We start from the raw sequence: 15,337 nt of genomic DNA on the forward strand, positions 1-15,337 counted from the left end.
TTATACAGTAAGCAATGAAAGTAATGTTATTTTCCTTTTAAAGTAACTTTAAAAAATTCAGTCATTATGGTTACATTCCAATCTCTTTTCAAGTTTTTCCCGAGTAACAAGTATCCTGCTTGTGCCATTCCTCTTCCCAGAGATCCACGGAGTTTAAAATAAGACGAGTATTATTAATACGATCGATCAAAATACTGCAAATTATGGATGTGTTAAAATATTAAATAATTCTTTTGATAAAGTGGATACTTTCAAATATCTAGGATCAATATTAACAGACGAAAACCATATTCAAGAAGAAATTAAATGTGCACTAAAATCAGGGAATTCGTGTTATTATTCAGTTCACAATCTTTTGTCGTTGCGAATTTTGTAGAGGAATTTGAAGCTTAAAATATATAAAACAATAATCATGCCCGTTATGCTGTATGGTTGCGAAACATGGTGCTTACTCTGAGGGAAGAACGTAGATTGAAAGTATTTGAGAACAATATCCTGAGTCGAATACTGGTATTCGGACCTAAGAGAAACGGGAATGGGCAATGGTGGAAACTTTAACGAGTTACTACATAATTTATATGGTTTACCAAACATTGTTAGGGTCATCAAATCCAGGAGGCACAGATGGGCAGGTCATGTAACCAGAATGAAAAAAAAAGCAGAAACACTTTCAAAGTTTTAACTAGATATCCAATCGGAAAACGACCATTAGGAAGACTTAGACGCAGATGGAAGGACAATATTAAGATGGATCTCACAGAAATAGGAATACAAAGTAGACACTGGATCCAGTTGGCTAAGGATAGAAGTCAATGGAGAGCTTTTGAGAAAGCGGCATTGAACCTCCGGTTTTCATTGGCCATAGAATTAGTTAGTTAGCTATTAATACGAATTTAATCTTAAAGCAACTTACCTCCGGTGTTTACTATTTTTGACAACTAGTAATTCCGTTTCTTCGCCTATAGATCGAAAAGGAGGTATAACAGGAATAATTTTCATTACATTCTTCGGAACTGATAAATATATTATACCTCGAAGGAAATTAATAGCTTCAGGCGAAAATCTTTTAGACAGTGTTGTGTACTACAAGAAAAAGATAGAAGACAGTAATATAAGCGAATAGTACTAATTCATTACAGTACAAGAAGAATTACTTTAAAACAAAAATACACTCATTTGGAAATCTTCAAATGTTCCACTTTTTGGTTCTATTCTAGTAAGTGTAACAACTACACCGCAGAAAGGAACGGCTATAGATTTGCTAACACGGCAGAAGATTATTCGGCACTTCTGAACAATGTTTTCTACTGAGATTCTAACGTTTTATCTTCGTTCCAGCAAATCCACGAGAAGCAGTATCACTTGCAGAAATAGTAATAGTTGACATCAATACCATCACATTCCATCACAAATTAACACAAGACAAATTTGATAATTCTTAATATACTTTGAAATCTTTAAAGTTTTACGTCCCAGTTATGTCGGTTAGGTTAAAGGAGACGGTGTTGATGAGAAATGAATGAAATGGTGGAATAAAGAAAGTGGAAGGAAACGGGAGAGCCCCGAGAAAACCCACGCACACGTGTCTATTCACCACAAAGCTCACTTGGCGCGAGCTGGGATCGAACCAAGGACTCCATGCACCAGAGGTAAACGCTCTACCACTGAGCCATCGCGGCCTCTAATATTCTTTGAGTCCCATGTCATGTTTCATATAGCCTCGAAGCTGAGAACTTGATATACTGCTAGAGTTTGATCGGTTTTGTGTTTTTTCTAGCTTAACAATGCATGCAAATATCCCGTATAATACGCGTCGTTAACAATCGATCCTACGATAAATCTGCTGAGAAGATAAGGTGATAAGTCAGCTTGGTTGAACAGGTAATTCTGAAGGTCATACTAAAACCGATATTTGATCATTTAGTATAAATAACAATCATGTAATTAAGACTGTAAAACTGTGCTGTGCCGGAGACCATTAATAGAAATGATTAATATCTTTCAAATGAATCTATTGCTAATCCAGGACTGATTAGTAGTTAAACGATAGAGACCACTATTTCTTCTCCAAAACTGATTAATAATGGCGATAAATAGCTAGTATTTTTTCATATAAACTTTGAAAACAAAACTGATAATTTTGAACCATTAACTTTTTTCTTGTTTGATTAAGTACAGCGATAACATGATAAAAAATATACCCAAAGTAATATAAATTTCACGATAAGTGATTACGCCTTTACATTTACTCATTTATTTTAAAACTGCGTCTCAACATCATCATCTGTATTAAACATTTCTCTCTCCTTACCTACCCTACTCTTCAGATTCAGGTGACACATCACTAATCACATTGTGGTTTTCTTGCCGAAACTAAGGTTGTAAACAAGGTTGCTAACACTAATAAAATTATCGCATCATTTTCTGCATTACCCTATGCTGTCGTCAGAGTTTATTCAATCCACCTATTACAATAAAGAATTATTAGTCTGTTGGATCCGACAAAATATGTATTTTTTGATACAAGTTCGAAACTCTACCTAAATACTAACTTATATGTAACAAACAGTTTTCGGGATGGAGCCAATCAAAATTGGTGTTCTTGAAAGTTTGAGGGCGGTTTTGAAAAATGGTTCTTAAAAATTAAGATTTCCATTGAAAAGGATGCACCTTTCGCTCCTCATGCAGTTGTATTCTATCGTTTAATCTAAATCGGGAATAATAAATGCATGAGAGAAGGGAATCTGTGAATATTCACACCGTTTCTGGTATGTGTTAGCCATTTATTTCCAATATGGCTGGCAATAAGAACTGTTTTAAAAAGCGTTACAATTTCACACAGGTGGGTGTCAAAATATAAATTCTTGAAGTTGCTGATCTCAAATACATTATTAAAAATAGTATTACACCTTTGTTATCTATTTTAAAAAATAGCTTCCATGCTTCTTTTACAACATTCTCGTGTTTGAAAGTTACAAATTCCGATCATATCGATATTAAATAATTCACAAGAAAACATGGAATTTATGGAAGTTACAATCTTCTTCGAAAAAACTACTTTTAATGTTTATATCCTTCACACCTACAAAAAGCTATGCAGGGAAAATTTGCATTAAAGCAGTTACATTTACCAAAACATATTTTATAATTGCATTTTAGAATGTATCTTGAGGACTCAATAATAGACGGAATTACTATACATCAAGGTATCCATTTTCCTTTTTCGTTTTGTTTTCAACGTAATCATTTAGGCGTGGAGGTTCAGGCTACTTTACTAGTAATCTTCATCATCACCGTCTCTTTTAACCTACACAGCATAACCGTAGATGTAAGACTAATAAATTTCATTTGAATTTCTGCGCCATATAGAAACTCTTGAAGATAAATATTATTTAATTTAATTTTGCAAATACCTACTGACCTACTTTTAAAAATTCTCACATTGTTTGTCATTAAGTCAATTACAAAAATAAATAAATAAATAAAACTTGTGCGAGAGTAGTGAAGATACCTATTTTGATGTTTACGATGTAATGGTATATTGTATATATATATCTTCTTTTATAAAGTAATTAACTTAACACTGTATTAACCTTCGTATTCCAATCATCATATTATTGGAAAACAAAGGTTAGTTATTTAGAGACATTAAATATACAATAAAATATATAGCACTGGATTGTCAACACTAAAGTGCAGTCAAGTCTCGATTAGCTGCTTGTAGTGAGTGTACCATGTAAAAGAAAGTAGGAGAGATATACTACGTAAGAGTAGCTGTATACGTGACGTTGAGACGCCAATTTTAAAGAAATCTATCACTATCATTATTACTGCATGACACCACTATTACGCGTGAATTTTTTTTTTTTTATAACGACCTGATACGTACCTCTAACATTAACGAGCATACAAACAATCCACAGGCAACATCCGACGCGGACCTTACTTTGCAACGGCTGAGCATTTGGGTCATGAAAACCAAAGCAGATGTACTCACAGGATGTCGAAAATCAGAAGTTGGGAAAAGAAGCGGAATTAACTTCAAATATATTAACTGAAAAAAAAGATAAAAGAAAAAATACATTTAAAAAATGGAATTCTGTATTAATTTCTGAAAGAACATCCTATATCAATAACTCCCTCTATGGTTTAACGAATCCGGAAGTTCTGTCGCAGAAAATCTCTACTGTCTTCTATCATGTGTCCAGACAATCTATTCTGGACTGTTATTATCCAGTGTTAAAATTCCCCTTTACCAAATAGATAAGTATGTATGGAAGTCATGTTCAAATCAAACTTATTCCAACTTATATCGATATCCAAAAAAAGTCAATAACAGAACCTGATATTTTGTCTCGTAATCCAAACGAAGGCAAGAAGAGGAGGTACAAAAGATGTGGCGTCTCTTTGTGCTAATGAAGATTAAGCTCCGTGGAGGTCACCAACCTACTCTACGGATACAAGTGAAGCACAGGAGAGCTGTATAGCTAATCAGTTCAAGATACTTGGTTCGTGCCATTATTTATATATTTGTGTTCCAATAAAATAATTAATTAAAAAGAATACTATTTTAGTCCAAACCACCCTCTATATTTATTTAATTTAGATTCGTATATTTCAATAAAATAAAGAATTATTCTTTAACGTCTATGTTATTTTTGACTTGTAAAGTACAATATAAGACTAACATTGATTTCTGCAAGTTATGTTCTTTGATCCTAGTTTCAATATTCCATTTTGCCATGCCCATAAATTTCATGGCACGCAATTTATAATCGCCCGAAAAGGAGTAAGATTCACTGAAGTAGTTCTTGCAGCTGATAAGTGATTTTCTTTGTTTCTGGGACAAACGACAAAGATGTTAGAAATCGTATTTGTGCAGGCTATTTTAGACCGCAGATCCATGTCTAAACCGTACTTTTCATAGTAGCGTGTCGGTTTTGCTGTTTACACATAGTAACTTCTGTTATCTTGAAAAACAACACACCACTCAACTTCCATCATACCTCTTTACAGGTTAACTCACGCGGTAGTGGCATATATGTCCACAACACCTATGGAGGTCAACCTCATGATCCACTTTCTTTTTTCTTCTTTTTCAAATGACTCTCTGTCTCTATATCTGGCTCGAATACACAATCACTGTTAGTCCTTTGATAGATAAAGGTCTCTTCCAATCTTCTTTACAATCACCTACCTTAGGCACGCATCTTCTTTTCCACGTTTGTCTGCAGTGTTTCTCGATTTTGTCACATTTACATATATTAAGGACGTTCCTAAGCCGCTTCTTGTCTCTTGGTATCCAGTTTATTATCTCCGTCGCTTCTATCATATTTCTGATCCATGTGATTTGTTTACAATCTTCAAGAGTGACTCCTTGCATATATTTCTTCATGCTTCATTGAGTAATCTGTGAATGTCTCATTGGTGTCCATATTTCCGATTCATGTGTCAAAAACAGGCACAATGCACTCATTGGAAACTTCAAGCTTTAGACACAGCTTTTGAAGCTGTTTCTTTCTAATACACTCAGCCTAGCTTATTCCTTTTTTTAATGTTGTCATTTATCGACGTTATCTGTCTCAGACAGACGTAAGTATTAACTTGGTTTGATTCCGTATTTTCACTTCCAATCCTTGATTTTCTTACGAAGTTATTGAACGTCGCTTTGTCTTTTCCATATTTATTTTCAACGCGACTTTCTTATTCTTCAAATTAACCTTCCCTGCTTTATAACCAGTTAAAATATGTTGAAGTTCCGTGATGCTTTTCCAAAGAGATTGATGTCATCAGCGAAGGTAGATTGATCAGATGTTTACATTTTATCCCTTTGTTTTTCCGGTTGAAAGACTGAAACACATATTCAATTGGTTGTTGGTTGGAGTTTACAGCCACTTTTCAGCACCGAGGCTATATAAGACGTGGAATTGCAATTTAAGGCGGAACTCAGACCACCGTAATGCGTTCAAGTTTCAATGCTCTCTCACTGGGAATCGAACCCGAAATCCCAGCACCAAAGGCGCAGCGCTAGCCACTAGACCAGCCAGGAGAGCTGAAATATATATATTCAGTACGTTCGTAAAAACCTTAAGGGAAAGGACCACCCTGTCATACCTCTTTCTCTACTTTTAATATCTCTGTGAAATCGCACGCTTGCTTATAGAGGTTATCTGTAACCTTAACATAAGCTTCTCAGCTACTACTTCGTTTAACAGCGCTAATAATCGCCGAGGAGCTCTCTGGATTGAAAGCTTTTTCAGTTATTTTTGTTACATCACACCCTTTAAAAGTGGGGATACAATGCTTTTTCTTTAGTTTCGAATTTTGTTTGGAATAGAAGGATTGGAACCAAACGAAAGTGAGTCTTAATACTTTTCTTTTATAAAGAATACAAGTAGGACTCTTATTTTCAAATTATTTAAATCCTTCCTGTTGAGGCAAAATTAATGATCAGTTCAAAATCAGTTGTCTTCTCTGTTTTCTTATATTAACGAGTTTAACCGCTATAGATATTGATTACTATAGAGCAGTGGTTCTCAACCGGTGTGCCACGAGATTTGGTGTGTTTGTCGTGGAGTTTTTGAGGCAGTTAGGCAATGAAGGTGAAAAATAAATAATAATAGAATTCAATGTAATATATATATATATATAAAAATTCCAAAGATCTAAAAATACTTTTTCAGAAATATTCACAAGAAGGAGAGTAGTAAAAACAAAAAAATTAAGATCGCATGCGAGGCAATCTGCGGAAGTGATGCCAAATTGTACGTTAGTGTGCAGCGAGTATGCTTAACAAAGGAGGTTGGGTACTGACCAAAAACGGTTGAGAACCACTGCTATAGAGACTGGGATATCCAAGCATAACATGAGTTCATGTGATCCAATGATCAGATCTCAAGAGTAAATAGTGTCAGTGTTCAGGGCATGGACTGGATACCGTAGTGATTGGCGCACTTGGACGGTAAGAAGGAGACCAGGGCTCGATTCCAGACTCAGTCGAACTTTAATACACTTGAAAGACGCATATTTGTTTGATTAGGATTTCCTTTAATTTAGATTCTCACTTTAAAACTAACTTCTGTGTATTGCACTGTTCACTTCATGGGCAGCATGTAAAAGGAAAAAAATCAAGGTAATGTTAAAACAGGAAAAACAAATGACTGGAACCTACAACTATTAGCAGTGTCATGTGTATATTAAATCTTCAATTTGTGTGAAATGATTGCCAGATATAAGTTCATTCCATCAAACCCTTACCTAGATTTAATGAATGTGTTTAGTTAAAAATAAACAAACAAACAAAAAGTTAAAAGGTTATTCTCTGAGTCTTAATCCTAATTATACAGAATTATATTCACTCCCTACATTGCATTTTGTTTCCTTTAAATATCTTAATGGACTAAAAACAGAGTAACCGGGTAATTACTTCTTGACACCGATAATGTGATTTTCCAAGAAACGTAAAATTTCTTAAAGAATATCTACAGATGAAGGCGACAAGCCATCGCTGAAACATATAAGACGTCAAGATTACAGTTTTTGCATTCGGGTGCCTCAGTGGGTATAAACTTCATTAATATTCGATATGCATCTTTTAGTTCATCATTGAGTTAAGTAATCCTTCATATATATATATTCAAATTCACTTTGTCATTTTAATATAATATAAATCTCTTAAATTTCTTTATTTATTAGTTACTGTGATGAAAGGTAATTTTACCCTACGTTTAAGAGGAGTGACCACACTGAATAAAGAAATCTAAGTGAAAAAATGACTTACCGTATCTAATCCTGGGTATATCTTCTTTGCCCTCTTCTTAAAATCATCTTGCTTCTCTTTCAAGACTTCTACAAAACATTTCTTGGCATTTTCTGCTGACACATGTGCTAGATCATATAAATATGGAGCTATTCTATCTAATACAACAAAACAATTGGGTGCTCCTTTTCTGTAGACATCAGAAGAAGCCAGGTCATGGAGATATTGAAGTAAATATGCAAACAGATTCTGCAGTTTCATCTTATTCTGAACACTAAGGCTAGGGTGATTGCATTTAATCATTCGCTCTAATATTACGCTCTGATAATCGGGACTATGGCGTTCAAGAAGAGACTGCAGTTCTTCGTAAGTTTCTGGAACTGGAAATAAAGAAAATATATTATGATTACTGCGGGTGGAAAGAAACTAATGTGATAACCAAGCTCGGGAATCGAACTTGGAATCCGTTTAGCAGCTGTGCATTAACAGCTTCACTAATGGCAACCTGAATGCACAAAGCTATACGCATACAAATGCTGTTTCCTTGCAAATTGTGGTGTGATTCAAACAAAACGAAGTCTTTGTTACAACCTCACCATAAACAACCGCAATAAACCACAATATTAGGAATAATATTAAAAGCAATGACTTCAGCAATGTAAGTTCACAATAAAGAACACAGTATAAAGAAACGTATAATAGGCAGATTATCCACATAACAAGCATCGAGAAAAATCCTGAATCAAATACACATATAGTATAAGTTTATGTATTTTTGCAACACTACAGTTTATATACTGACATGGTATGATGGTTTAAAAAAATAACAGAAAAGAAATCACTAATTTATTGAGTAGAAGTTCTTCTATGCAGGTGTTATTAGGAAGCAGCTATCTTTCACAATAGTGTGTCGGTCTTTCCGCTTCTACCACGAAGCCTCGCCCACGCATTTGGAAATCCTCATTTCATACAAATTTTTATTTATTGTATCTGCACATGCGCTCTAGTTGGCTGGAGCATTATCATGACGTATACGCAAAGTCTATGAGAGTATATTATCGCTCCAGTTCCCACGGATGAGGATTAAACGTGAATAAACGTAAAATGAAAGAAAACGCACAAATGAAAACTAAATGCACTTCTTTAAGTCCATTGCACAAAATAAAATGAATGTTCTAAAAATTGGTTCATAATAAAGATCACTATAAGGATGTTTACAAGATATATATATAACTGTATCAAAAGAAAAAGTAGTATTTTAACTGTATTTACCTTTTACCAGAATTTTAAGGACATACTACCTTATTTATTTTATACACTGTACAGGTATTAAGGCTGATTTGTGATGAGGAGGTTTATCTCTGATGCGTAGAGTCCTGGGTTCGAACTCAGGTCATGTGAATCTGTGGTGGATAACCTGGTGCCCATGAGTTCTCTCATTTCCTCTTACTTCATCATTCCAACTCTTTTACATCATTCACTATCATTGATCATCCCTCTCCTTTAGCCTACAAGGATGATTGTCTCCTTTACCGTGGGATGTAAAGCTAGACATTTTATTTCATTTCATTCTTGACTTGTGACCCCAGTTGGTTAACGCGCACGCCTCACGCATGTGGTGTCCCAGATTCGATTCCCAGTTAGTACAAAAGAAAAATCGGTGTTAGAATAGCCTCGTGAGGCAATTGGACTTATTTTAATTAAAAAGTAGTAAATATTGGTCTAGAGCAGCGTTTCTCAACAGCCGTGTCGCTCACATTGGTGTGAATACATGTCAGGTGTGTGGTGAGATTTTTAATGTCTTCTAATGTTTTCTAAGGTAATATTACTTTCTCATATTCCTGCTTAAGAGTCATAAGTTTCTTGTATGTTAATATGTTTCTATTCAAGAGTCTTACGTAATTTGCTTGTGAGATTTGTATCTTATAGTCGTTCCATAAACTTAAAAAAAAAAAAAAAAAAAAGTATTGTATGTACTTTTGCGTGTTTTCCGTTCTATTTTTTTCGCATCTAGTTAAAAATCATATGGAGGAATATTGCGAAAGTTTGAAACGTAATTAGGTGTGCCCCAAGGGAAAAAAAGTTGAAAATCACTGGTCTAGAAAGCCAGAAATAATAGTATTGAGAGGCGGTACGTAGATCACGCATAACCCAGTTAGTCGTGCGTTATCAGACTTGCATAAGCCGTTTGTGAGATGAAACGCCTGGGAGTTTAGTTTATTTTGTCACATTCATTCGGAAATAATTTGCAAATAAAAAAAATAAATAAATAAAATTAAAAAGAATAAATAAAAATAAAAATAAAAGCAAAAATTGAGTTTTGAACATGCTTAAAACTAAGAAATCTTATGAGCATTACATTTTATTATTTTCTAACATGCTATTCCTATATGCACATTTTTACAGGCAAGATATGTACACTTTTACAGATTAACAAATTACAACCTTGTGAATTACGGTATATCTATATGAGAATGACAAAACATGATATGCCATTTTTAGGCCGTTTTCTGAATCTTTTTAGCTTCGGTAGTTGGTAACACTGAGAACTATATGCTGGAAACACTTGATCATGGGTTAATTAAAAGTTCTATTTTTGGAGGAATATAAATATATATATATATATATATATATATATATATATATATATATATATATATATATATATATATATATATATATCGTTTTCACCAGTGCACTGAACGTTTTTTAAATTTCATTCAAAAGGTTGTAATTTGTACTATAAAAATGTACATATCAAGTTTCGTCATATCCTCGTAAAGTTTATCAATTAGAAAGTATACGGAAAATATTTGGTTACTACACGCCCAGTAGAAAGTAAATAGTTTATGGTATTCACAGATAAATGTCATACTTACTGTTAAACGTATAGGGTAATTCCTTTCTTGCTTCTTCCATTATTCGCTTTCTTTCTAACAAATTCTGCACAATTACTTCCTTCTCTGACTTCGTTGATGACGGTTCTTCCTTTGTTTGCACGTTGTTTGATTTCTTCGTATCTTTTGTTGTGTGATCTTCATCAACTGCAAGCGAAAAAAATAAATAAATAAATAAATATAAATAAATCTTACTACGAAAGTAAAATTTGAAGCTAAAAGTAATTGTATGCTATATACCGTCAAAATGTTACAATTTCAGCAGGTAATCCGCTTTGAACATGAAACTTTCAGAACGAAACATTTTGATTTTGAGTGATTTGATATAGAAGGTATAGATTGGTTATTTGCATATATAAAATGATCTAAAGGAAACTTTTTTTTTCACATTAACATCTCTCAATTCACGTTATTATTATCATTATTAGAAATTCAACGCAATTACGATAACAATTAAAGAGCGTGAATATGCACAACTGGTATCAGAACAGAAACCCAGGTTTTCAGCTTACCGTGCCGAAGCGTTAATTATTACGCTACCCAGTCTGCTCACAAATCAGCCACACAATTTCACTCCCTTGGCTTCGGTGCTCAACAACACAGACCACATGAGTAACAAACAAATTCCTATTTTGCTTACAGTCCAGTGTTCATATATTACAGAATTCCCCAAGTGCTTATATTCAATATTACATGGACGTGAATGAAATGTCCATCCTAGATGCATCATTTATCAAAACAGTTACCATCTGAAGCCACACATTCTTGTCATCGCTAAACCAATGATTGGATTCCGTGGCGAAAGAAGTCTGGAGTCTGCGATGCGAAGTCCTGAGCCGCATGTTGCTCCACTCAATCATCAAGGAAGGTCTTTCCTCCCAAGAACTACCTATGGGTAGCTCCAAAAATAGATTATATTCTTGGTTAGTTAAAACACTATTTTATTTAATTTTTGTAAGGTAATAATATTTAAGTTATGTTATTGTGGTGAACTTTAGTACTTTAGCACTTATTGTAGATAATGAACAATCACTATTGCTGTACATTATTGTAGTAACTTATAATTAAACGTTGTCTATGGCTATGTAGCTGATTCATTTTAACAAAAGAGACACTGACCAAAGCTTAAAATCCACTTTATTTTAAATTATAATTTGTAACTGTTTCGGATATCTGGCATATCCTTCTTCAGACAGTATGGAAGATTTTCAATAGTGTCTGAAGAAGGATATGCTAGATATCCGAAACAGTTACAAATTATAATTTAAAATAAAGTGGGTTTTAAGCTTTGGTCAGTGTCTCTTTTGTTAAAATAATCAATCCAAAGCCATGAATAGTCTTACTAGCTGATTCAACAATAAAATTTATTATTATTATTATTATTATTATTATTATTATTATTATTATTATTATTATTATTATTATTATTATTATTATTATTATTATTATATAGAACTAATTGAGATGCAAGAAGAGATAGTAGTAAGTGGAAGAGAGATCGGAGGAACACATTGGGTGAGGAAGGAAATGAAGTGAAATCTTCCAGTTTTACGTCCCACGTTTGTGCCGGCTAGGCTAAAGGAGACAGTGATGATAAGAAATGAATGAAATAGTGGAACGAAGAAAGTGGGAGAACCCAGAGAAAACCCACCCACATGGTTTGTCCACCACAAAGCTCACTTGGCTGTGGTCGAACCAAGGACCCCATGCACCAGAGATGAGCGCTCTACCACTGAGCCACCGCGGTCCCTCTGAATGGGGAAGGGTTTCATACTGCAATTCGTTGAGAGCCTGTATCGTTCTTTCCGCAACATGTGGGCGAATGTTGTCGTGCAACATGACGACCACTGCTGGATGCTTGCGGACAACTTTGAGTTCAGCATTAAAATGATCTGCATTGATGATTTCACCTTTTACCTTTCATCATTCCATTCAAAGACTACCATATTAGCAACAAAACATCTTCTCTCGGTAGAGATGGTTTTCAGATAATCGTCTTGAACGTTGATCAGAATCCAATAATTTCCCTCACTGCCCGGTTATTCCTTTCAGAGAACTGTACACCTTAGCATGTCTACTCATATGGCATCCATGAGTCCCACTTTCTGACCATACTGATTTCACGGAGACGTTGGCCGCTGAATTGACAGTGGTATGGTGTACGTCTAACTCGTCTGGTATGGAATTAACACTTCCCGAGGGTCTGCTTTCACGGTCTTCTTGAGAAGCTCATCCGGACATGATGCTGGTCAGTGTCTGCATGTCTCATTTTGCAATGCTATGTCACTGGAACAAAATAAGTTAAACCATCGGCGAAAAATGTGTTCAGTATCCTTTTTTTTTCCCTTGTGTTCAGTATCAAAGCGGACATTTCGCTCACACCAAATTAACATATTTTATGATAAATGGATGAGTTACCCAAGCACAACACGAAGGTGTGATATAATCAATGTGGTGTCAAAGCACCGAATTCAAGCATGTGAAATACTATGGCTGATCAGAGAGTGAGCTGGGTAGCATATTGGTTAAAGGAACAGTATGGTAAGCTGGAAGCATGTGAAATACTATGGCTGATCAGAGAGTGAGCTGGGTAGCATATTGGTTAAAGGAACAGAATGGTAAGCTGGAAACTTGGTTCAGTTGAATTCTTGATCCGGTCTTCCATGCTTTCAGTCTTTGAACTTCATTAGATATTTGCATGTTTACTACGCTTCAGTAGAATAAAACTTATACCCTCTTATAGCTCCTTAAACCCTCTCATATCTCTGTTAAATTTGATCTATTTCACTCGAACTGTTTGTTTGTGATAAACTCTTTCCATGAGGCAACTTACTTTAAATCCGTGAAGACAACATTCAGAATCGACCAAGCAGATCTTTACAGCCCTGTTGCAATTAAAGAGAATCTCACTGTTAATTTTTTCTTTATCTAAATTTTAAAATACCTTATGCGTTTGTGATGTAGCACAATGAATATCTAATCAAAATCTAAAATGTAACTTCTCAAGCGTTATTACCATATGCAAATAACTGATTTTCAACAGTCTTCTGTTCCTGGACTATCAGATGACAACTGAGATGGTAGATAATAAATACAAGATTTCTTGCTTATATCTGGATGATTTTTCAAAATTATACGCAATTATAAATAAGTCTCTATGCTAAGCTTCTACATTATGTTACCTGTGTCGACATCACTTTCTTCATCGCTTTCAAGATCAGAAAAATCATCTTCTGATTCACTGTCACCCTCATCTTCATCTTCAACCTCTTCATCTTGATCCTCATTTTCATCCTCCTCCTCTTCAGCTGTTTCCGCAGCTTCATCCTCCACTTCACTTTCAGACGAATTACCTGAAAATATAATAGAAAACGTTAAAAAGAAAAAAAAAACTATGAAATATAAAGATAGAAACCGAAACCATTCAAATAATAAGCAAAATATATATGTGATTTATAAGGTTGTAATAATAATAAACTAAAACCTGGGAAACTGCAATATTTGTGAATAACATAACGTGTTAACAAAAGATTGGGTACTTATCAATGAATTCTCCCTTGAGAAGCCTAAATCTTTTCCACTGCACTGTGTTCTGCTCGTGATATTTCAGAACCCATTTTTTAAATTACATTTATTTAGTGGTATGTATCCCTTGTTTTACATCTTTTATCTCCTATCTGTTTTTATCCTTATTACCTTCCACTGAAGACGGAACCAGCTTGTTTCGAAACGTATGGAAAATATTTTAGGTTTCCCAAGGGAGGATTCATTGGTAAGTACCCAATCTTTTGTTAATTTGAATCATCCTTTCATGTGGCCATATAATTTTAACATAACGTGTTATTTCACCGAATGTTCATTATCTTAAGAACATTATCATGACGACAAAGAACTGAGTAATGAAGTAGAGATAGCTGAGAAATCACGAAAAAACAACAAAGGTACGTTCTTTCATTCTTTCTTCTTCTTCTTTCTTTAGATAACTACTACCGTCAAAAAGCTTGATATTTTGGCGCAGAAGCAATATTGTGAAGATATTTTTTCTATTCTTTCCCTATTACTCCTATTTTCTCTTAAATTCTTATCGTCCTGACATGTAAAGTAAGTTTGGTAAATAATACGTTGATTTTAATCGCAATTTAAAGAACATTGAAGTACTTCCAGCTTAGTATTCGTGTTTTGGTTAGGAATTTCTTCACCTCTTGTAACAACATGGTTTGTTTGTAGCCATTATTAGCATTTAACTAAAACAAAAATTTCTATTTCGTTATTAGAGCATAATCTATATGCTGACGTATAATACAATATATAAATAGAGATACAAGAACTTGGAAGAAAAACGTTTCTTGGGGAAAGGGGGGAGAGATCACAGTACGTTCTATCTTTCTTTTCATATTATACGTAACACAAACAAACACTCAATTACTGTATTCTGAAGAAAGAAAGAAAAAAAAAAACTTTACAAATGAAAATTAAGTATTTCAGTTTAACGTTCCACATTTATGCCCTTTTAGGCTAAGGGAGACGATGATTAAGCCACGTGAATGACGATGGAAGAATTGGTGGAATGAGAAAGTGGAAGGTAACGGGACTACCCCGAAAAAACCCATGAACACGATGTTGTGCACTTGGCCGGGGATCGCATACCTTATCTACTTATGCATATCTTATATAGTGTGTT

General features: G+C 34.3%; 1 protein-coding gene across 3 annotated transcripts in view; it reads right to left on the reverse strand.

Moving 5' to 3' along the window:
* The window catches only part of LOC145667081 (nucleolar protein 14-like), a 42,073-nt gene that overhangs the window by 7,293 nt on the left and 19,443 nt on the right, over positions 1 to 15,337 (reverse strand). For all 3 annotated transcript variants that reach the window (XM_081734797.1, XM_081734798.1, XM_081734796.1), the window contains exons 8-12: positions 13,839 to 14,009; positions 10,639 to 10,803; positions 7,781 to 8,139; positions 3,890 to 4,054; positions 914 to 1,083 (exon numbers count right to left, since the gene is read on the reverse strand). In XM_081734797.1, coding sequence (XP_081590923.1) covers positions 914 to 1,083; positions 3,890 to 4,054; positions 7,781 to 8,139; positions 10,639 to 10,803; positions 13,839 to 14,009 — 1,030 coding nt within the window. The remainder of the gene's footprint in view (positions 1 to 913; positions 1,084 to 3,889; positions 4,055 to 7,780; positions 8,140 to 10,638; positions 10,804 to 13,838; positions 14,010 to 15,337) is intronic.

This window comes from Thermobia domestica, chromosome 12, assembly GCF_964235325.1.
Source record: "Thermobia domestica chromosome 12, izTheDome1.hap1.1, whole genome shotgun sequence".
Taxonomy (NCBI): Eukaryota; Metazoa; Arthropoda; class Insecta; order Zygentoma; family Lepismatidae; genus Thermobia; species Thermobia domestica.